The sequence below is a fragment of the Gobio gobio genome (assembly GCF_949357685.1).
Source record: "Gobio gobio genome assembly, chromosome: 3".
Classification (NCBI taxonomy): Eukaryota; Metazoa; Chordata; class Actinopteri; order Cypriniformes; family Gobionidae; genus Gobio; species Gobio gobio.
Window position 1 is genome coordinate 57,755,953 of NC_137099.1, and position 25,122 is coordinate 57,781,074.

Below are 25,122 nucleotides of genomic sequence, written 5' to 3' on the forward strand. Positions count from 1 at the left end.
ATTGGGTGGTTTTAAGCAAACATTTAACCCAATTGCTGGGTTAGTCCATTTTCAACCCAACTTGGGTTATTTTTAACCCAGCATTTTTTAGAGTGTAACATACAGAGCGCAGTGCAAGAATTTCAAATATCGGGGGGGACAGTTTGGCCATTTGTAATTATTGGGAGGGACTCTCAGTGTCTATGGTGGCTACGGCCCTGCTCTGCGCCACGCCACGGATTGCGTAATCACGCCGGAAAGGCCACGCTAGACGTACGCCGTGTCCCAAATGGCACCCTAAACCCTCACATCTTCCTCTGAGTCTGCACTTTCACAACGTAATGCCTCTTTGACTGCCGGGAAGAAGTCCTCTGCGTAGGGTTAGTGTTAGAAGTGCGCATCGAGGGCACATGTCGACCCCAAGCACCCTTCTGAGACCTAAAATGACAATGGGACACGCGGACACGGCAGCCATTGTAGGTCCACAAGACCGAAAGTGCACATGAAGTGTGCCATCTGGGACAGGGCCGTAGGTGGAAGTACTGCCCCAAGTGCACTTGTGAAGACTGATTCAAACCCCCATTACCAAAAAACACTCCATCTGCATCTTCAAAATCGTCCAACATCGTTGTTTTACCTTTTTTTGTTGCTAAAGGGCGTTTGTATTAGTCTTCGCATGTGTGCTTTGTAAGCACGGTGGCGGTACTTCCGCCTACGTCTAGTGTGACGTTTCCGATGTGATTACCGGTACGCAATCACTGGCGCGCGCCGAGCAGCGCAAGATGAGCAATTTAGGTTAAAACGCATTTTTTAAAATGTAATGACCGATGGTTTCTCTAGATAAGACCCTATTCCTCGTCTGGGATCGGTCAGAGCCTCTGAAGCCCTTCCTTTAAACTGCACTGATTTGGACCTTCAGCCGTTGGTCCCCATTGAAGTCCATTATGTGGAGAAAAATCCTGGAATGTTTTCCTCAAAAACATAATTTATTTTCGACTGACGAAATAAAGACATCTTGGATGAGATGGGGGCGAGTGAAACATCAGGCCATTTTCATTTTGACCTGAACTAATCCTTTAATTTGAAAATATTGTAGTCATTTACTTCCCTTCATGTCTTTGCAAACGTCTTCAGTTCACCCAAACAGAGGAGTTGAACACAAAATAAGATATTTTGAAGAATGTTGACGCCACCCATTGACTTGCATATATTTTTTCCTACTACGGAAGTCAACTATCCCTTTAAATAACGACACAATTTCCATTTTTAGCTCAACTCTTCTTTTTAATCATTACATTAGACACCGCCATACCCTCACCGCAGACACGTAAACAAATGAATGCAGCTTTTAAAAAATAGACCCATCATCATCATCAGAGTATACAGTAATACATTAGCAGTGATTGCCTTCATAATGTGGACAGTAATAAACCTCATCTGTACACACTGGAGTGAATGAGGAAGAGGAAGATGAAGACGAAGGCAGGCTAATGGAGTTCCTAAAACAATAAAGCGCTGTCATGGAAACGAGGCAGAGTTGATATAATGACGACAGCTCCCCTAAAACATGCTGATCTCAGCACGACACACACAAAACACCTCTCCATCACATTTCCTTCATTGTCACCCAGATACAAAACCTCTGAATACACACTCGCTCGGTTTATCAAACACACACACACCATCCCCCACCCGAACCCCCTCACAATGAACCCCGCTTGATCCTCCCTCGCGTCTGTTCTCCGGCGGGGCGCGGATAATCCGCGATTATGGGATATTATCCGCATCTCCCCCATCGAACACACACTCACACACACTTCAACATCTTCCCTGGAGTGCTGAGATTATTCCCATATCACGGCCGTGCAGCGGCATTATCCTAATCTGGGAATATTGTTGGACACAGATTACTGTAAAGACGCGGATTAACAGCATTTATACATGAGAGAGAGAGAGAGAGAGAGAGATGGAAGACGAAAGAGAAAATAGGGTTATAATAAAAAGATCAGTTTCATTTTTGTACTGCTAGTTACACATGACTCTGTCAGAGGGAATGACCGTCTGTAATACACTCGTATTTTTATTAAGTATTTATTTACAAAGAATTTAGGAGCAATCTCACAAAATCATAAAGTCATATTTCACAACATTAGTGCTGTCAAATCGATTAATCGCGATTAATCGCATGTAACATAAAAGTTTGTTTATAACATACAGTATGTGTGTATATATATAAAATAATATATACACATATATAACACAAACTTTTATGTTACATGCAAGTAATCGATTTGACAGCAATAATTTATATATATTTAAGACCATTTGAAGTGAAAATTAAGCACAATTTTACCCATAATTCTCATTAGTATGATATACATTTATTAGTGCTGGGGAAAATTAATTGTGATTAATCTCATCCAAAATAAAAGTTTGTGTTTACATAATATAATATATGTGTGTGTACTGTGTATAATTATTATGTATATATATATATATATAAATACAAACACATGCATGTATATATCATTTATCTTGTATATAAATATAATTTTTTAAATAAAAATATAACATTTTCTTATATGTACATGCATGTGTGTGTATTTATATATACATAATAATTATACACAGTACACACACATATATTACATTATGTAAACACAAACTTTTATTTTGGATGCAATTAATCACGATTAATGTTTCCCCAGAACTAATATATATATAAATATAATTATTCATATATTGTTATTTGAATCTAACCAGACACATTTGAACTAATATTTTTAATTCAATTCAAATTTGAAGGAAATAAAAAAAATGTATGTACTACAACAAATATTACCACCCTCTATACTTATGTTACAAATGAAATCATGTACACATTTTTCACATTAAGGTTTAATGTGCTTAATTATCATAAAAAGACAATTCTAATGGTCTTAAAATAACCGTATTCTGCTTTATGCTAAATATATATATGTTCTAATATTTTGATTTTGGTCTGAAATATGACCCAGGCATGTTTTTGTGAGATTTCCCCGTTATGGTGATGAGTAATGTTGCTGAGACACGACCTAAAGTATCCAGATCACAATGTGCTGCCCATTCTCAATGCCCCGTGTATCATCATCATCACCTTTAAGTCTATGATTTATCTTCATTTTTGCATAAGGTGAGATGAGTCTAATCTCACTGGAAACATTCAGATGTCTGTCCTTTCAAAAGAGAAACACTCTGAGGAGTGTGTGTTAGTGTGAGTGTAGTGTTTCCCTACAGTGTAGTGTTATCATATGCCCATGACTTCAGAAGTGTGTGAACAGTCACGCCACTCGAGGCGTTTCTTCACTCTCTGACGGCCCGCTTTTTCCTGACTGACTCCAGCTGTGAGGAAGAGAATGAAAGACACGGCGGTGAGTTCACTGGACATGTGACGGAGCAGAGACACGGGCGGAAGGGCTTCATATTCACCTCGTTCTCCACCATCTTCAGCCGGCCGAGTGCGTCCTTCGCTGCGTCCTGACAGACAACAACAGTTCTTTAGCTTTAATCTAAACATTACTTTGAGCTCTACGAGAAAATGTGCCATCCATTTTACTTCAGCCCTGGCCAGTATTTCTGAGTGAAATGGGATATTTAATGAGGAAAATAGGACACCTGATGGAGGACACTGAAGGAGGAGACAACTTATCAATGCAGATGTGTGTGTGTGCGTGTGGTTTTGCTCACTCTGTTGCCTTGGCTGGAAAACACTTTCACCGAATCCGAGAGGCCGTGGACGAACTTCCGCAGCACATTTTCATATTCTGAGACACAGACAGAGACACGTTACTGAGCATCTCTCTTACACAGCGCTGGTCAATCGCTTCATTCACACGGCTCATCTCAATGAAACACATTCACGGATACGTTTGAATCTATCTATCAATATTTTACCCAGCAGTCCACACGCAGCATTTCATCGTCTTTTTTGTAAAAAAATATACATTTAGTGAACTACAGCGGTTGTTTTCTATATTTTTGTTTATTTATATAAAATAAAAAAAATGGCTGTTACTCTACTATTCACACATGAAAAAAGTTAATAAATAGACTAAATCATGTATTAATTACAATTAAAAAATATTAAGAGGTGCTTGTCAATGTTAAGAGTGTGGTGTGCTAATCATTTATATCATTTATTTAATTATATACCAAAATATTTTTTGATGTTTTTGAAAGAAGCCCATCAGGCTACATTTATTTGATTATAAATACAGTAAAATCTGTAAAATTGTGAAGTATTACTACAAACCAAAATAGCTGTTTTCCATGTTAATATACACAGATCAGGCATAACATTATGATGATATTTTGTTGGTCAAAGTAACATCCACATGGATGGCAGGACCCAAGGTTTCCGCCCAAAGCATCACTGCCTCCGCCGGCTTGCCTTCTTCCCATAGTGCACCTGGTGCCATGTGTTCCCCAGGTAAGCCACACACACACACACACACACACACACACACACACACACACACACACACACACACACACACACACACACACACACACACACACACACACACACACACACACACACACACACACACACACACACACACACACACACACACACACACACACACACACACACACACACACACACACACACACACACACACACACACACACACACACACACACACACACACACACACACACACACACACACACACACACACACACACACACACACACACACACACACACACGGCCATCCACGTGATGTAAAAGAAAACATGATTCTTCAGAGCAGGCCGCCTTCTTCCATTGCTCCGTGGTCCAGTTCTGATGCTCACGTGCCACTGTTGTGCTTTGGGCGGAGGTCAGGGGTCAGCATGGACACTCTGACTGGCACAACAAACTGAGATGCTCTGACCCAGTCGTCTCGCCATCACAATCTGGCCCTTGTCAAACTCACTCAAATCCTTACGCTTGCCCATTATTCCTGCTTCTAACACATCAACTCTGAGGTCAAAATGTTCACTTGCTGCCTAATATATCCCACCCACTAACAGGAGATGAAGAGATCATCAGTGTTATTCACTTCACCTGTCATAATGTTATGCCTTATCGGTGTATGTTAAAATGCAACTTATTTTCAGCATCAGTCTTCAGTGTCATATGATTTCTGATGATTATAATGAATAGAAAGAACAGCATTTATCTGAAATAGAACACTATAAATGTCTCTGCTCTCGCTCTTGATCAATTGCGGAACAGAAGCGTTATTTCCTGCACCTGTCAGAGCTGTGGGATGTTTCTCCAGGTGTGATTTCTGCCATTGCAGTCGATGACAGACGTCCATGTGCTGCTTGATCAGCTCTGACGGGTCTCGTCTGTTCTTCTTATATTCGCTGATCTGAAGAGACACACACACACACACACGACTCATGATACACTCTAGATCTGGGGCCGGTTGCATAAACCGTTAAGACTAGTCTTACAAGTTAGACATACATTTTTTTCTTTAAGACTGTTCATAATTTTTTTAAATCAGTTACATAAAAACATAGACTGGCCTAATTTGATACGAAAAGTAAGACTGGATGCCACTTGCCTAACTGCTAGTGGCTCATACTAGATCTTAAGACACTGTCTTAACATAATGGCTTAGTTTATGCAACTTGCCCCTGCTCACAAACAGTAAACGTCTCCCGACGGACACCAGCACACACACACACACACACACACACACACACCTTCCACTCCAGTCTCTCTTTGTCGTGGTGAAGCAGGCTGAAGCTGTGCAGTTTATACTGCGGAGGAGACGAGCTGAAACAGAGACACACACGTGAACACACTCACGGCGGGACACGCCAGACCTGCCGCTCAATCAGCTTCAGTCTTACCTCGGCTTATAGTTCCTGTCATGATCATTTGGGGGTTTGGCTCTTGGAGAAGGAGCTTGCTGGAGAGAGAATGTTTTATGAGTTTATGTAAGCAGGGTTCCTACACAATTTTCATTTCAAAATTCCATACTTTTCCAGACTCGAATTTCCAGACTTCCTACAGATTTTTACGAACATATTTAACTTGTTCTGATAAAATGTTTTCAAATTCAACTGCTAACAAGTGTTACAGTCTAAAGATTTAGTATTGGCGTTTTTGCCTTTGATTAGGATAGGAAAGTAGCTAGACAGGAGGGAGAGAGGGGGGAGGGATTGGGAAAAGTCCATGAGGCCGGACTCGAACTCGGGTCTCCCGAAGCACAACAGCACTACATGGCAAACCACTTACCCACAATGCTATCGCCACCGAGTCAAATCCTCTATGTAGGCTATCTAATATTTAGAAATCCTATATTAAAATATTGCCTTTTATGACCCTAACGATCAAAATGCTAAATCAGTCACAATTTTTTTAAAGGGCTATTAATTTACCCAAAAATTTAATTTCTATCATAATTTACTTACCCTCATGTCATTTTAAACTAATAAGACTTTTGTTAATCTTGGAAATCTTGGACACATGAAGATATTTAAAGGATTAGTTCACCTCAAAATGAAAATGTCCTAATCATTTACTCACCCCAATGCCTTCCAAAATGGCACCAACTCAGTTGGTTGCTCAAAAACTTAATTTATCTTTCACTGAAGAAAGTAAGTCATGGATATCTTGGATGGCATTGAGGTGAGTAAATGATTAGGACATTTTCATTTTGGGGTGAACTAGTCCTTTAATAAAGGGACTGAAATCTCTCAGGTTTAAAATATTAAAAATGTTAATATAATAAAGTCTTATGGTTTTGAAAGACATGGGGGTAAATAAATGACAAATTTTCATTTTGGGTGTACTATTCCTTTAAGAACTCCACCATCGACTCGGTTTTATCCTCAAACCCAACTTGCTTTCTCAAACTACAAAGTGCTGTGTTAACCACTGTTGAACTGAGAAGAGGAAGGAACACACAGGTCTGACCTTTACTGCCATAGCTAGGCTACAAGTTTTTCATTCATTGAAAAAAAAACGATTGTGTATATATTTATTATATACATTTAGAAATTCTTCATTTTATATTTAGAAAATGAAATAGGGACAATAGTCTGGAAACATAAATATTTTTCCATACTCTGATTTATTTTTTCCATACTTTTCCAGACCTGGAAATCACTCAAATCAAATTCCATACTTTTCCATACTTTTCCAAACCCCGTAGGAACCCTGTGTAACATCACAGCCGGTGTGTAATAAAGCAGCAGTAATATGAGCTCATACCCGTTCCTTGTTGTTGCTTTTCTCTTTCTCGGGTGAAGGTGTGAGCGGGTCGATGACGATCCATTTCTCCGTCACCGGCTGCAGCTGAACTCCACCCAGCGGCTCCCGGATCTTCACACGCAGCTCCAGCTTCCCTCCCGTCGCCTTCCGTCCGTCCAACACCTGCAACAGCAGCACAGACACACACACACACTCATGGGACGCCGCGCTTGTGTGCATGTGACACCAGAATGTGCGTCTGTGTGATCACTCACGTCTATAATCTCTCGGATCTCACACTGGTTCTCCAGGGCTTCCAGCTTCAGCTGAGCGCTTCCCACCACCTTATCTGTCTTGAAGAGGCCACTACACACACACACACACACACACACACACACACACACACACACACACACACACACACACACACACACACACACACACACACACACACACAGACACACACACAACCACACACACACACACACACACACACACACACACACACACAGACACACACACACACACACACACACACACACACACACACACACATTACAGCAATGAGAATTTGGGAGGGAAATCTGCTTAACTGTAACAATGCGAAAATGCACATGTTTTAATGTGTTAGTATTATGGGCCACTGAATGTGTTTTCTGCATTGACTGTTAGTGTTGATTATTAAGAGTCTCTCTCACCCTTTGTGCACGACCTCAAACTTGATGCCCTTGGCCTGCACGATCCTCTTAAAGCCTCGGTGATCTCGCTTGATGTTCAGCTTGAACTGCTCCTTAAACTCTAAAACACACAGAGACTGTCAGCTAATGCCGCCACCTGTTTAACAGACAGATCGCGTGTGTGTGTGTGTACCTGGACTGTTGGTGTTTCTCACAGTGCTGGTTTTGTCTCTCTGAGCTTCTTCCTAAGAAAAATCCACACAATATATGTTTCCATTCAAAGTTGTGAATTGAACTTTGAGCACAAAATTGGAATATCGCATAAAACATTTGTCTCAGATGAAACACAACAAACGCTGTCATGTTGTCTTGCGCTCTTGTGTTTGTGAACCATCATGTGAGACGCTTCTGGAGGGAATTAAACCAAATCATTCTGATCACAGACTTCGGCTCAGGCGTTTCAGACCCACCAAACTAACATCTGAGATGCTGCGATGCCATTGGTCCACTGGTTAGTCCAGTTATCCAATCACAGCCTCTGCTGAGGCAAAGTCTCGTGAGTTTGTTGTTGCACATCGAGGGATTTATTCAGTAAATGTGTTTCCATGTGTTCTTAGTTGGATAAAAAAAATGGTAAAACGGTGGAGGGAGGAGAAACACAAAAGCGAGTAATAATCATAATTTATATAGGTTTTTTCTGGGCACTCGAAAGCTATACATGGAAGGGGGGGGGGGGGGGGGAATCTCCTCAACCACCACTGATGTGCAGCACCACCTGGATGAGGAGACGGCAGCCATTTTGTGTCAGAACGCCCACCACACACCAGCTGATGGTGGAGAGGAGACCGAGTGATGAAGCCAATCAGGATAGGGGGATGATTAGGAGGCCATGATGGACAGGGGCCAATGGGCAAATTTGGCCAGGATGCCGAGGTTACACCCCTACTCTTTTTCCGAAGGACATCCTGGGATTTTCTATGACCACAGAGAGTCAGGACCTCGGTTTAACGTCTCATCCGAAGGACGGTGCTTGTTACAGTACTGTAACCCATCACTGGGGTGTTAGGCCCCACACAGACCACAGGGTGAGCGCCCCCTGCTGGCCTCACTAACACCTCTACCAGCAGAAGCCTAGTTTTCCCAGTTGGTCTCCCATCCCGGTACTGACCAGACTCAGCCCTGCGTAGCTCCAGTGGGAAACCAGTGGTGATATGGCTGCTGGGTTAAAAAAATGCACCTACTTGTTTAACATTTACAGCGTGGGAATGTGTGTGTGTGTGTGTGTGTGTGTGTGAGCGAGAGTGAGTGTGAGTGTGTGTGTGTGTGTGTGTGAGAGAGAGAGAGAGAGAGAGAGAGAGTGTGTGTGTGTGTGTGTGTTGCGTACCGCATTGGGAAAGGGAAACTCAAAGCGCACACTTGCATCCAGATCACTGGCTGAAACTCCTGGAGCAAACACCAAAACAACATCATTATTTATGTACACTCACACACACTCTCTCTCACACACACACACACACACACACACACACACACACACACACACACACACACACACACACACACACACACACACACGTTGGGTTTTCATGTTTTATGCGGACTTTCCATAGGCGTAATGGTTTTTATACCGTACATACCGTATATTCTATCCCCCTACACTGCCCCTGCCCCTAAACCTACCCATCACACACACACACACACACACACACACACACACACACACACACACACACACACACACACACACACACACACACACACACACACACACTGCCCCTAAACCTACCCATCACAGGAGACATTCTGCATTTTTACATTTTCAAAAAACATCACTTAGTCTGATTTATAAGATGTTTTCCTCATGGGGACCTAAAAATGTCCCCACAAGGATGAGGATTTCGGATATTGCCATCTTTGTGGGGACATTTTGTCCCCATAACGTAGGGATTACCAGTCCACACACACACTCACTCTCTCTCTCTCTCACACACACACACACACACACACCTGGAGGAGTGGGCAGGTTGATCCCCTTCACGACGGTCAGCACCATGTCATTGGAGGTCAGGTTAGGAAAGATCCTGATCACAGAGATGAAGACATTTATGGAATCCGTGCGGGACGTCCTCTCTGACAAACGTGTTGTGTGTGTTCTTACTTGACTGTGTTGAGGGTGCGCTCCTCGGTGTGGTACTTGGGTACGGGTCGGCCTTTGGCGTGAGCTTTCTTCAGTACTTCAATATTACTCATGCATTCCTCCGCCAGCTTCTCAAACCTACAACACACACACACACGTTTGTTTTTCTATCATAAGCACTTTCCATTGACTCCTCTTGTCTTGCGAACGCCTCATATGGCCCTTCCTGCAGGTTTCATTATTTAGTGTGTTTATTAAGCGGCTCCCTCAGGGGGGCGGTTTGCTGCTCCCACTCTGTGTGTAATTTCGGGTTTTACTGTCCATGTGGGACATTCGCTCGGCAAAATCTGACACAGATACACTTTAAGGCTAGCTCAAGATTTGATATTTCAGCGTAAGATTTATATTAGCATTTACGTTTAGAACAGATATTAATAATAAATAGGATATTTTGTATAATTTTTATCAATTTAATACATCCTTGCTGAATAAATGTAAGAATTTCTCTGCAAAAACAGTGTAAACTTTTGAACAGTAGTGAACATTCATCACTCAAAACACCTGCTTACCGAATGTAAAAGCTAAACACACAAACACAGTACTATCGAGATGAAGGAAAACACACACCTGGCCGTTTCGGCTACATTCCCCATGTGAGTGAACTGCTGCGAGTAGGTCAGGCATTTCTGGAAACATGAATCATGGAGATGGTAAACTCATTCTGCGTGTGCTTCACATGTATCAGATGTACTGTAGTGTGTGTAGGACAGGAGCAGGGACCTCGTGCTGCAGTTTGAGCTGCCCCATGAGCTGTGTGTACTGCTCAGCTGAGTGCGGAGACATGGCAGAAGAGCGCGACTGGGACAGTCTGTAGTCCTCCTCAGTGACCGGAGCGCCCGGCACCTGCACACCACAGACGACACCGTTAATAACACATCTTAACATTTCTGAAAAAATAAAAAATAACAAAACAAAAATAACAGCAAAAGACCGCGCAAAGCAGTTTCCCGGTGTGTCGAACGATTTCAAAACACAGCATCATGAAGCTTCGAAGCATTATGAATCAATGAGTCGATTCAGCGGTTTGAATCGCCAAAGTCACGTATTTCAGCAGTTTGACACGCGATCCGAATCATGAATCGACTCACTGATTCATAACGCTTCGAAGCTTCATGATGCTGTGTTTTGAAATCGGTCATCACTATACAAGTCGTTATTTAGGGGTTTTTTGCGCACAAAAACTATTCTCGTCACTTCATAAAGTTATTGTAGAACCACTGTAGTGAGATGGACTTTGTATCGACGTCTTTAGTGTCTTTTAAGGGTCTTGAGAGTGTAAAGTGCATTGTGCCAATGGAGGCCTTTCAGAGCCATCGGATTTACACTAAAATATCTTCATTTGTGTTCTGAAGATGAACGGAGGTCTTACGGGTTACGACATGAGGGTAAGTCATTAATGACAGAATTTTCATTTTTGGGTGAACTAACCCTTTCAGAGATTGCACTTTGTGCATTGGAAGCACTCAAATGTCTGTTTTGTAAAGCTACCTCTGTAAAACAGGAAGTTATTTATTCATTTTTTCAGAAGTTGTAGCATATTCCTTTTGTAAAGCTACAGAACTTGTTTGACTCGATGTTTTGTAAATTTGAGCCATGTGTTTATTAAGGTCTTCAATAAAACAAGATGAGAACTTAAATATTCCCAGCACTTTCTGTGGTGTAGTGCTTTTTTTCTCTTTTCCATCAAACCACAGTTTTTGCAAGTTATCCCACATTTTCCATCGCATTTTTTAAGAAAACGTGCCGCATAATCAAGGATTTTTGCCCGCAACAATCACAAAAAAAAGCATAATTTTTCTTTAAGGACTGCTTTATAACCGAGGGGATTATAATCAGAGGAAGGTTAAGTTTAAAATAAAAATGTTTAAATGTGATGTATTTTTCTCCTGGTCCTTATTTTAAATAGGACATAAAAATATGAATAATTATCGATCGTGATACAGTTTTCAGCCATATCGCCCAGCCCTACTTCCAAGCAATAACGCTTATGGCATGTGTCACACTCCAGTTGTTGTTGTCGTTTATCCAAACTAGCGCAAGCTGTAAAAGCTCCGCCCTATTCTGAAAAGGGGGCGGGGAGCCGCAGCTCATTTGCATTTAAAGAAACACACGAAAACAGCGCGGTTTTGCTCCCACCCAAATAGGGGCTTTCAAAACATCCTATAATAAATAATCTGTGAGGTATTTTGAGCTGAAACTTCACAGACACATTCTGGGGACACCTGAGGAATTATGGGACCGTTTTAATCAAAGTAACTTTCCCTCTCTTCTCTTCTCTGGTGATGTGTTTACTAGCGTTAGGGCGGGGCAACCTGTCACTCACATGAGATCCTCCAATAGCAAACCACAACCATCCAATCAATTCACAATGGACAAAATCAAGCCCCGCCCTACATTTGTTCTTGTTTGTGAAGCCGTTGCACTCAGATATACGTCAAAATAAAGAAGAAAAGATTTTATTTTTCTATTGGAGCAAATGGGAACACATTTTTTCGTTGTAGTTATGGGAAATGTGAAAAGCATCCATTAGTGCGTCGCTAATTCACAAACCTTGGTGATGTCAACAGGAAGTCCGGACTTGGCGGCATTGATCATGGAATCCAGGCCTTTAGCGTTTCTGAGGTGCTGCGCGGCTCCCTGCATGTCCTTCATCTCTTTAGAGCGCAACGCCGCCTTCACAAACTGCTGCCTGCGCATCGTCAGGAAATCCAGCTGCTGCTGGGCTACAAAACACAACACACACACATTACACAACAGCACATGCACATGCACATTAATGCCTTTACATAAACTCCCTCTACCTTTCCCTCCTGGTTTGGGGGTGTTTGTGGAGCCGGTGGGCGTCCCTGCGGTGGACGAGGCTTTCGGAGGAGCGGGAGCTCTTGATTTCTGAACGGCAGGCAGAGCTGATGGCTACACGGAAACAGAGCGATGAAGAATCAGGCTGAAGCACAGTTTCTAGATCAGGGATGGGCAACTTCAGTCCTGGGGGGCCACACACTGTCATGAAGAGTTTAGCTCCAACCCTGATTAAACTCACCTACCTGTAGCTTTCTAGGGCTGTGTCCGAAATCGACCCCTTAAATAGGGCACTATTTGAGGGAACGAGTGTACAACCGATGTATGGCTAGAGAATGCCCATAATGCACTGTGTTGGATCAATTCCCACATCTCGTCCGAAGATGGCGCCCGCAGCTGAATCAATCATCTATTTTCCAAACCGCTAGTTGGCTGCAGCATAATATCATAGAGGTATAAATTCCTTTTTAATTGATTATTAAATTGTTTAATCACGGTTTATACATGCTTGTTTCCAGCATGTTCAAGATAAATCTTTTCATTACTACTGGAGCTGCCAGTTTGCTCCGTTTCAAATAATGATTAAACAGCGAGCACAAGCTGTGCACGATCAGTGTCTGAATTCACTCACTCGTCTTCATTCACTCCTTCAAGTGGACTATATTAGTGCAGTAATTTAGGGAATAGTGAATGAGGGTATCGGGGGCGATTTCCGACACAGCCTCATAATCCTGAAGACGTTAGCTTGTTGAGGTGTGTTTGATTAGACCGCAACTTGTTATATTAGACCGCAACTTGTCTTTCGAAAGTCATATTTCATATGTTACAAGAACGGCATTTTTCCACCTTAGAAACATTGCCAAGCTACGTAACATGCTATCTATTTCTGATGCAGAAAAGTTAGTTCATGCATTCATGACCTCGAGACTAGATTACTGTAATGCTTTATTAGCTGGTTGTCCTGCATCATCGATAAACAAGCTACAGTTAGTCCAAAACGCAGCTGCTAGAGTTCTTACTAGGTCAAGAAAATATGATCATATAACACCAATTTTATCATCTCTACACTGGTTACCTATTAAGTTCCGTATCAATTACAAAGTATTGCTACTGACCTATAAAGCCCTAAATGGTTTAGCTCCAGTGTATTTAACTGATCTTTTATCGCCCTACAATCCATCGCGCTCTTTAAGATCACTAAACTCTAGGCTTCTGGTCATTCCTAGGATATCTAAGTCCACTAAAGGAGGGAGGGCATTTTCACATTTAGCTCCTAAACTCTGGAATAGTCTTCCGGATATTGTTCGAGGTTCAGACTCGCTGTCCCAGTTTAAAACTAGATTAAAGACGCATCTCTTTAGCCAAGCATTCACATTATAAATAAGTTTTATACTACAGTTAAATGGCACCAACAGCATTAATATTCTGAACAGCAACTATGCTAATTATTTCCCATCTGCTTTTCTGTTGTTATCTCGGGACACTAGTCCCGAGGTAACTAGTTCGTCAGCTCCAGTTTGTATCCAGCCTGTCATGGAGACTTCAGATGCCCCTGTGATGAGACGACTCGACGCCTGTGAAGAGACGACTCAACGCCAGCGTTGTTATGGCCTAAAATAATACATGATTGATTAACTTATCCTAACATTTTTCTTTAACATTCTCTTTCTAACATTTTTCAATGTACATTTATGAAATGCACTTTCTGTGAAGCTGCTTTGAAACAATGTGTATTGTGAAAAGCGCTATACAAATAAATTTGAATTGAATTGAATTGAATTGAATTAGGGTTTCAGCTAAACTCTCCAGGACAGTGAGTGGCCCTCCAGGACTGAAGTTGCCCATCCCTGTTCCAGATGCTTCACCGACCTTAGACGCTACCTTTTGTGGCTCCTCGTCTTCATCCGCATCGGCATCTTCGTCCTGATTGGCCAGTTTCATGGCTGTCTCCAGGACGCCCATAAAATTCTGGTTGCCTCCCTCGGTGCCCTGCAGTGGAGGACAACCTGATATGCACACACATACACAACGTCAAAAGAGGCACAGAAACCATCGACAGCTATTCTTGAGAGGACTTTCCTTTGACGTCTATTTTTTTTGTTATATATTATATTAGGGGTTCTCCACTGGCCTGTAGAGTTTAGCTCCAACCATAGACTGTAAAAAAATATGGATGGCCATTGCCATCTTGGGAGTGCGTCACTCAGGGATAACTGACAATGGACAAAGAGGCGGGACGTGGGCGGAGCTGAGGTGAAGCGATGACTAACAGACAGCAGACAAACGGCAATCCACCTGTCACTCAAAGTGGCCACGCCCCCTTAATTATGCAGAACTTTAAGGCTTTATATAATGTAACGAATGAGTTATAAAATAATTCACCCCCCTCACAGCTGTCATGAAGGGCAAAATTAGCCATATAGACCAAAACCACAATTTGTCCCAGACTGTAAACATGTTTTAATCTGCTGTAAAGTTGGGCATTTTAACATGGGCGGTCTATGGGATCGATTGACTCCCTGTTGGAGCCTCTAGTGGCCAGTCGATGAACTGCAGTTTCAGTCACTTCCGTATTGGCTTCAAGAGAGACCGCGGGAGGTAGCCGCTTGCTCCAAACTCTAATCAAACACAATCATGGTCTTCAAGATTGCTAAAAAGCTACACACAGGTGAGATTGATCAGGGTTGGAGCTAAACTCTGCAGGACACAAACACATAAACAAGCATTACCTGGTGGAACAGGAAGATCTGCCAGATTCACAGGCCGTCCTGCTTTTTGTGCTTTAATGGCATCTTGATATTGCTGAAGTGAAGAACACACACACACAAAGGTGGTTAAAAATGGCATCTTTCTTATACACGTGACTCTTCGTGTGCGTTACCTTGATTATGCGCTGGTGCATGCGTGCTTTGCGGTCGTCTCCTTTGCTCTTGGCGCTCTCTGCGGCTTCTTTGTATTTGTCCATGCGCTGCTGTAAGGCCTCGGCGACGCTCCGGGGAGCAGAGAGAGCTGACACACACACACACACACATCCTTTCATATACAGTGTAACCGATATCTAGACAGCATTTCCCCTGTGTCTGGGAGATACTCGCTCTCACCTGTGTCTGGGGCAGCAGTGGGTGCAGCAGGAGGGGCGTCTGGTTTAGAGGACAGCTGAGGAGGGTTTGAACGTGGCACTTCAACCTCAACTGAAACAGAGAGACTCTCATCAATATCTGACACAACTAACCAGGGTGTAACTGGGGTGAGTGCTGATCTGTGAGGTGAAGATGTACCAGGAGGGGGCGGCAGTGAGCTGATGTCGACAAACTCCCCTCGGTCAACAGTCTCCACCAGCAAGTCTAATCTCTGTGTGGAAACGCGGAGACAGAGAGCAAATAAAAGTTCATTTTCATAGCTCTTTGATGAATATGAATATGAATCCGTGGCACTGGCTTACCTTGGACACTTGGTAGAGTTGTTTGGCTTGGTCAGTGTTGCCGCTCTGTTTGGCCTTTATGGCTGCCAGCTTATACTCTCTCTGTCTGCTTAATATACTCGCTTTGAGCTCTGAAACGCACACAAACATGTGTACAGTAACAGCTTCCAAAACTGTTTTATAATGCTGCGTTCACACCAAATGCGAATAGAGCGTCTGGCGCGAGTGATTTCAATGTTAAGCCAAATGAAAGGTGCGTTGACGCTCGTCTGGAGGTCCCGCGAATCCGCCTCGTTCGCGCGAATTGGGACGCAAATTGAGCGTCACGCGAGTGGTGCTTTTGTGCATTCACACATTTGAAGCGAATTTGCATCTGACGCCCGAGTTGAAAAATTTGAACTTTGCCGTCAATTCGCGCCGCGTTAACCAATCAGGAGCCTGCTCGCTGCGGTCACGTGGTAAAGTGACGTGAGGAGAAACCCTGCATAATTTAAAAATACTACTATTGTGTTATAAAATGTAGTTGTAAGACTTTTTCAGGTGGGAATGTGGTTGTTTAGAGCTCAAATCTGTGGTTTATTTATAAAGAGAGCGCATATTTAAAAAAAAATAATCTTGTGTTTTTGGAGTTGTTAGATCCAGGCGATCAGTGGCGCTCATTAACCCCGGCGAGAGCAGCCTTTCCTCGGCCAGTCCTTCTGGCGTCTGCCGCTGGCTCTGATGTCCTGTAGTGGTTCGTCTTGTGTGGATCTAACGGCCGATATTTGCTCTCATGAATCTATCATTTGTTGTCTGCCAAATCGTTTTGACTGAGGGCAAAGAGAAGTTTCATAACTTCATTTTTTAAGGATATTTAAATATACATGCAGTGAAGATAATGTAGGAGTTGCCTGGACCACATTTTGTGGCTATTAATGTTTAATATATTTTTAATGAAAATGAAAAGAGGCAGAGTGGTGTTTTATGACAGATTTCTCCTGGAGTGCCTTAACGCGCGTCTATTTTGCTTCAAACGCTCGATTTCTACGCACGTCCAGACGCGCGAATCGATTCAAAATGTTCACGTGTCAAACTAGACGCGGTAGACGCGATTTTGACGCTCTATTCGCGTTTGGTGTGAACGCAGCATAGAGTTAAATGAGAAATTCAGTGTGTGTGTGTGTACCGGAGTGCTGTGCGTTGGGCTGGCTGGGCGTGAGGGGCGATATGGCTGGTGTATCGGGCGTTATAGCCGTCAGTCTCTGTGATGGAGGCTGTAGCAGCTGAGGTTTGGATGGAGCGACCGGCTTCACGTTGGCCGTCTGCGGTGGTGTGATTGCTAGAGCAGGTTTTTCTTGCTCTCCGATTGGCTCGGCCTGCGGATCAGCGGATGGTTTTCCACCAGTGGCCACAGGAGGAGGAATCTCCTCTTCATTGATGGGTTTCCCTTTCTTAACTGACATCAGCATTGACTGTAGAGTCTAAAAACAAGGAGAACATGTTACCGACCACTCTTCAAACACGAGGGAACATGAGCAGGAAAGAAGGTTTGACATGGCGTTCGCCAAGATGTCATTGTAAATGGTTTTCTGTTTGGCTAGTACGTCTTGTGAGCTTTTATTTTGACAGTGGCCACCCTACTCTCTCAGATATTGGCAGTGGCCATGATCGCTATTCTCAGATATGGTCCACCTTCAGTCCGCGGTCGTATCGGCGTGCTTTGCTGGTCTCTCCCGCAGCCTTGGCGTTGGTAATGGCCGTTTGGTACATGTCTAAGCGCTCTTGCAGGCGAGACTCCAGGCTGGATGTGGACTGGGGCGCTGCATTTGAACGTTGAGGAGGTGCTGGGGACGGAGGGGGTTTCCTGACCACTTGCTCCTCATTGTCTTCCAACACCTCATTCAGCTCGGCCTGAAAAACGACTTGAATGAAAATCTCTTCATGCGAGAAACATCATATCCCATGCAGTGTGTGTAAAGACAAGAAGGTTTCGCCTAACCAAGAGAGCAGCATCGTTCTCCAAATCACCCTCATCGTCTCCGTCCTCGTCCAGGTCTTTCATACAAAGAGCTGCCATCCGCTCAATGTCCTCCATGGGCACCGGAGCTACATGGCGCAAATAAAAGAGAAACAAGATTGTCAGGGTTCAGAATAAGAAATTGAGAGCAGTAGCAGGAGTTCTACAGATGGTGGCGCCAGCAGCTGATGTGGTAGCGCTGGGGGACAATTTATCATAAAGTTAATTTAATCATAAAATGACTATTGTTTTGCACTACTAAGTGCAGTTACTAATAATATCACTGAGCTTGAATTGATATGCAAATAACATTTACTTATTAACCTCTTAAGGTCTGGGACCATTTTTGGGATTTCCGCCTGGATTTGGCCTACCCAAATTGAAAAGCGTCCCATACCCACATACAGTGGTCTAAATACACAAGTTTGGTGTCATTCTACAGGAAACCCTTTGAAGTTTCATAAACCACTGCTAAAAGTGATAAACATGTAAGTATATGTTGTCTAAGCTGCAGGGGCGCCGCTAGCAATGTTAGGCCCTATGAAAGAATATGATGTTGGGCCCTCTACCACACCAACCTAGCTATCCAAAATCTTTGTCTACAATTTAATAATACTGACCAATTATTCAGTCCCTCCAGAAAAACGCGATTATGCGATCGCATGATTTAATGCAAAATCAGCCAAAGTCCGCATATTTAAGCGGGGGCTGCATTTTTTCAAATACGCCACACTTTCGCCGCATAAATTGCCTATTTCCACATGCAAAATATGCGGGGCTAGTATGATTTCATAATCCCCGCATTTTCGTTGCATAGAAGTCATATATATTAGCAGAAAGTTGAAAAATGTTTGTTTACTTCACACAAGAGTAAATTTTCACATTTCCCCCTATTGCCATGGGAACGTTTTGAAGGGACGTAATTACCCGACGTGAACGTCATCGAAAAGCTGCAAACCCCGTGGTGAAACCATAGATATCGGTGAAACCATGATGAAGCACGCAAATTCCCACTGGCCAACAAAAATAACAGCAAAAGACCGCGCAAAGCAGTTTCCCGGTGTGTTGACCGATTTCAAAACACAGCATCATGAAGCTTCGAAGCGTTTTGAATCAGTGAGTCGATTAATCGCCAAAGTCACGTATTTCAGCAGTTTGACACGCGATCCGAATCATGAATTGACTCGCTGATTCATCACCATACAAGTCGTTATTTAGGGTTTTTTGCGCACAGAAACTATTCTCATCGCTTTATAAAGTTATTGTAGAGCCACTGTAGTGAGATGGACTTTGTAACGACGTCTTTAGTGTCTTTTAAGGGTCTTGAGAGTGTAAAGTGCATTGTGCCAATGGAGGCCTTTCAGAGCCATCAGATTTACACTAAAATATCTTCATTTGTGTTCTGAAGATGAACGGAGGTCTGACGGGTGTCGAACGACATGAGGGTGAGTTATTAATGACAGAATTTTCATTTTTGGGTGAACTAACCCTTTCAGAGATTGCACTTTGTGCATTGGAAGCACTCAAATGTCTGTTTTGTAAAACTACCTCTGTAAAACAGGAAGTTATTTATTCATTTTTTCAGAAGTTGTAGCATATTCCTTTTGTAAAGCTACAGAACTTGTTTGACTCGATGTTTTGTAAATTTGAGCCATGTGTTTATTAAGGTCTTCAATAAAACAAGATGAGAACTTAAATATTCCCAGCACTTTCTGTGATGTAGTGCTTTTTTTTCTCTTTTTCATCAAACCGCAGTTTTTGCAAGTTCCCGTAATTTTATCACATAAAATAGCATAAATATCCCGCATTTTCCATCGCATCTTTTAAGAAAACGTGCCGCATAATCAAGGATTTTTGCCCGCAACAATCACAAAAAAAGGCTGCATTTTTCTGGAAGGACTGGATTAAGCTCCGCTCGCTCAACCCAGAATGGCTGATGAAACATTGATTAAAATTAAGAATGAGTACTTTTCATAATCAACATAGATTGACAACATAGACATACATTATAATATTTAAACATAAATATAAAAATAAATACCTTAATGGCTGCACAATTATAGCACAGAGAAATGTCATGTCAGAGTGGGATATGAGTGAACGTAGTTTTACCGGTGAGTGGAGCGTTTTGCTGGATTTTGCCGGAAATGCCATTATTTTTTTATATTTGTAACTCTTTGGTAGATTTTACATTTATAATACATTACTACTAGAACTGTTACTCCTAATAAAACCCATCTCTGGGGCCCTTAGAATCGTCCTAACTTTCAGTTTTGAAAGTGTGTAATTCAGGTCTTGTGAGCTCTAGCACCCTGCAGACAGTTTGGCCTGTTTCCACTAAATTCCAGAAAATAGTGGAAACAAAGAATTTTGTCTGTATCATGTTGTATGCGAGATTTATACAAATGGATCTGAAGGGAGGACCCTTAACCCCTTAGGGGCTATTACAGCTCAGACAACATATACTTACATGCTTATCCCTTTTAGCAGTGTTTTATGTAACTTCAAAGGGTTTCCTGTAGAATGACACCAAACTTGTGTATTTAGAGACCACTGTATGTGGGTATGGGAAGCTTTTCAATTAGGGTAGGCCAAATCCATTCGGAAATGGTCCCAGAGTAATTTAGTGTAAATAAGTTACTTTGTGTAAAACAAATGCCAAAGTGATGCATATCTCCTGAAAGTAGAGACTCTAAGCTTTCAAATGGTACCAGATATGAGGTCAGAGCTCCTCCACAGACATTTCAAAGTGAAAGTGTATACATGATGATGTCATTCCTGACCCTGTACAGGCTCCGCAGACTTTAAGTAACAACAATAATGTGCAAAAATCATTTTATAGGGAAAATGTAAATATTCCACTGTGGTGGCGGCACCAGTGCGACACCAGGTTGCAAAATGCGACCAATTCATCACATTTGGGAGCCCTGAGATGTCATATCTACACTGTCTGGTGTCCTCACCTTTTCCTCCAGGTTTCCTGCCCGCTGGTCCGCCCCTCCCTCCTCCTCCCATCAAGGCCAGAAGCTCCGCCTCTAGCTCCTCCTCATTTCCTCCAGAATCATCCAGCCCACCATCAGGAGCCAAATCCAACAGCAGTCCCATCTGATTACATGTGAGAATGGGGGGCCAGTGTTATTTTGGTAAAATGCAGACACTATTATATCTTTTATTATTATTTGAGTTAGCTTTAGTAATTTTTTTTTTATTTTTTTTTTTTTTACTATGTCTATAAAGTTTTATCTTCAACTGATCCATTTGTGACATATTGATTAAACATTAATAAACCAATATATATATATATATAATTAATAAAAATATAAAAAAACATATGAATGGATGAATTGTTCATAATTAGATCTACACTGACTGCACGGCCATCGCTGTTTGGATTTAAATAGGCCAATGCTTACGAGTCAATGGTTGGATCATTATTGCAGTGATTATTATGTTTCTAGCATGTTATATGTTTGGCATCAGCTCTTCTAACCCTGGAAGATACATCATGGCCATATTCCAGGATGACAATGCCCAGATTCATCAGGCTCAGATTGTGAAACAATGGTTGGGAGGGACCATGAAGAATCATTTTCACACATGAATTGGCATCTTAAAGTCAAGTCAAGTCAGCTTTTTTGATTGATTAATTTCTGTTGTAAAAACTGATTTCAAAATGTAAAAAAAATATTGCACAAAATTAAAACAATAATGTAAATATTATTCTTATAAGTGTGAATCAAAAAATGAAAAACACACATAAAAAAAACAAAAAAACAAGCATGATTTCATCTCTTAAATGTCTTTGTGTGTGTTTTGGTCATAATTTTGACTTTTTAAAAATCTAATTTCAGCTTTTTATCTTATAATTAGCACTTTTAATCATAATTTAGATTTTTAAGTCATAATTTTGACTTTAAATCCAAAATTCTGTATTTTTATCTCAGAACTTTTAAAGTCCTAATTTCAACAGTTAATCTCACAATGACTTAGTTTTATCTAACAATGAGGACTTTTAAAATCATATTTTCAACATTTTATCTTATAATAATGACTTAGCATGTCGTATTTTTGACTTTTCATCTCACTATCATGACTTTTAAAATCATATTTTTTACTTTTTTATCTAATGAGGACTTTTAAAATCATATTTTCAACATTTGATCTTATAATTATGAGCATGTCGTATTTTCGACTTTTCATCTCACTATTATGACTTTTAAAATCATATTTTTGACTTTTTTATCTAATGAGGACTTTTAAAATCATATTTTCAACATTTTATCTTATAATAAGACTTAGCATGTCATATTTTCGACTTTTCATCTCACTATTATGACTTTTAAAATCATATTTTTTATCTAATGAGGACTTTTAAAATCATATTTTCAACATTTGATCTTATCATTTAGACTTAGCATGTCGTATTTTCGACTTTTTATCTCACTATTATGACTTAAAATCATATTTTCAACATATTATCTTATAATGACTTATCATGCCGTGTTTTTGACTTTTCATCTCACTATCATGACTTTTAAAATCATATTTTTTACTTTTTTATCTAATGAGGACTTTTAAAATCATATTTTCAACATTTGATCTTATAATTATGAGCATGTCGTATTTTCGACTTTTCATCTCACTATTATGACTTTTAAAATCATATTTTTGACTTTTTTATCTAATGAGGACTTTTAAAATCATATTTTCAACATTTTATCTTATAATAAGACTTAGCATGTCATATTTTCGACTTTTCATCTCACTATTATGACTTTTAAAATCATATTTTTTATCTAATGAGGACTTTTAAAATCATATTTTCAACATTTGATCTTATCATTTAGACTTAGCATGTCGTATTTTCGACTTTTTATCTCACTATTATGACTTAAAATCATATTTTCAACATATTATCTTATAATGACTTATCATGCCGTGTTTTTGACTTTTCATCTCACTATCATGACTTTTAAAATCATATTTTTTACTTTTTTATCTAATGAGGACTTTTAAAATCATATTTTCAACATTTGATCTTATAATTATGACTAAGCATGTCATATTTTCGACTTTTCATCTCACTATTATGACTTTTAAAATCATATTTTTGACTTTTTTATCTAATGAGGACTTTTAAAATCATATTTTCAACATTTTATCTTATAATAAGACTTAGCATGTCATATTTTCGACTTTTCATCTCACTATTATGACTTTTAAAATCATATTTTTTAATCTAATGAGGACTTTTAAAATCATATTTTCAACATTTGATCTTATAATTTAGACTTAGCATGTCGTATTTTCGACTTTTTATCTCACTATTATGACTTAAAATCATATTTTCAACATATTATCTTATAATGACTTAGCATGCCGTGTTTTTGACTTTTCATCTCACTATCATGACTTTTAAAATCATATTTTTACTTTTTTATCTAATGAGGACTTTTAAAATCATATTTTCAACATTTGATCTTATAATTATGACTTAGCATGTCGTATTTTCGACTTTTTATCTCACTATTATGACTTTTAAAATCATATTTTTAACTTTTTTATCTAATGAGGACTTTTAAAATCATATTTTCAACATTTTATCTTATAATAAGACTTAGCATGTCATATTTTCGACTTTTCATCTCACTATTATGACTTTTAAAATCATATTTTTTAATCTAATGAGGACTTTTAAAATCATATTTTCAACATTTTATCTCTTAATTATGACTTTATGATCATTGAAATGAGCTGATCAGTAATATAGTTGAATATTTAGTGTCCCCAACTGAGCAAGCCAAAAGCTGAATGTAACTTGTAAAGTCCAGAGCTGGAGGAGACTTGACAGAGTGCTGGACTCTTGCATTGTCAATACAAGATCTGGACCAAAAATGTATGCACCTCTTGATGAAAATACATTTTGTGATTTTGTTTAACTATTTAAGATCCAAACAGCGACTTTTTTGGGGCCAGGTTGTGTATATAACACACATTTATAAAATAGATAGGGTGAATTTGTATTCCCTTCTGACTTTAAAGCGGAGATTTCATGACTCTGGACACAGTCTTCTTGTATATTACCTGTTTGGCCCTGGCGGCCCCCTGGCCCTTCTGCGGAGGGTTCCGGCTTCGGCTCATTTTCTCCGCAGTTCCCTCAAACCTGGAGTGAGAACGAGAAAGATTCATTTTAAAAGCTACAAAACTGCACCAGGATCAGCCCTTCAGTAACACCACAGCCAACCAGACCATAAAGTGACATGGCGTATTCCCAAATCATGACGTGAATAATGACGTTTATATAATATTAGCATAACCCATGCATAGACAAAATCACCGCCTAAATGTTTAATTTAATAGAGCTACAACATACCTTCTAGACCTCCATCAGACTAACGTTACATTAAACTGACAATGAGCTCAATAGCTAATATTTCAACAGTTATGTTTACGGGTTTAAACCCAAAAAATCGCTGATTTTGAAGTTGGAGGCAAAGCTAAATGACGCTATGAAATACATTTCAGCTCATTCACAATATAAATCAGAAAGTAAACAACTAATTCAGGCACAGTTACCAGCTAGCAAGGAGGCTAGTTCTTACTCTCTTTCCTGCTACACGATACCTCGATCATATGTTCCTCCGAGGGAGGGTTACGTGGTCAATATCTGTTCCGTTGAGAAGAATAAGCTGTCTGGCATTAAGTTTTTGAACTAGAGTTTAATAAATACAGAGGTAAACACAAATCTGCACTGCTGTCAATGACAATTCAGCACTTCCTGCTTTTCGCCAGGTTTCCCATAGCAACAGCAGAGCCT

At 40.6% G+C, this 25,122-nt stretch overlaps 1 protein-coding gene across 2 annotated transcripts; it reads right to left on the reverse strand.

Moving 5' to 3' along the window:
* Positions 1–3,144: 3,144 nt before the first annotated feature.
* cc2d1a (coiled-coil and C2 domain containing 1A) lies at positions 3,145–25,115 on the reverse strand. Of its 2 annotated transcripts, none has more exons than XM_079812849.1 (29): positions 24,908–25,115; positions 24,390–24,468; positions 21,269–21,410; positions 18,288–18,394; positions 17,981–18,199; positions 17,475–17,769; positions 16,331–16,440; positions 16,167–16,239; positions 15,990–16,079; positions 15,770–15,897; positions 15,618–15,690; positions 14,770–14,894; positions 12,891–13,002; positions 12,640–12,812; positions 10,810–10,932; positions 10,657–10,715; positions 10,051–10,167; positions 9,900–9,973; positions 9,277–9,335; positions 8,086–8,137; positions 7,914–8,013; positions 7,491–7,581; positions 7,237–7,398; positions 5,871–5,929; positions 5,721–5,793; positions 5,260–5,380; positions 3,706–3,782; positions 3,448–3,495; positions 3,145–3,360 (listed from the first exon to the last, which is right to left on the reverse strand). In XM_079812849.1, the coding sequence occupies exons 2-29, from the start codon at positions 24,444–24,446 to the stop codon at positions 3,322–3,324; spliced, it is 2,958 nt and encodes a 985-aa protein (XP_079668975.1). In that variant the 5' UTR covers positions 24,447–24,468; positions 24,908–25,115; the 3' UTR covers positions 3,145–3,321. The 2 variants fall into 2 exon arrangements, with proteins under 2 accessions (XP_079668975.1, XP_079668974.1); XM_079812848.1 differs by having other exon boundaries at positions 14,758–14,894; positions 24,908–25,106.
* Between the last annotated feature and the right edge of the window lie 7 nt (positions 25,116–25,122).

What these genes read in the sequence shown, in the direction of transcription:
- cc2d1a (XM_079812848.1), bottom strand. Translation starts at nt 24,446, where the DNA reads ATGAGCCGAAGCCGGAACCCTCCGCAGAAGGGCCAGGGGGCCGCCAGG. An exon ending in TTCCTGTTGACATCACCAAG is followed by an intron (nt 10,933 to 12,639) that starts GTTTGTGAATTA and finishes TGTGGTGTGCAG; the next exon opens with GTGCCGGGCGCTCCGGTCAC. An exon ending in AGCTCAAACTGCAGCACGAG is followed by an intron (nt 10,716 to 10,809) that starts GTCCCTGCTCCT and finishes TCATGTTTCCAG; the next exon opens with AAATGCCTGACCTACTCGCA.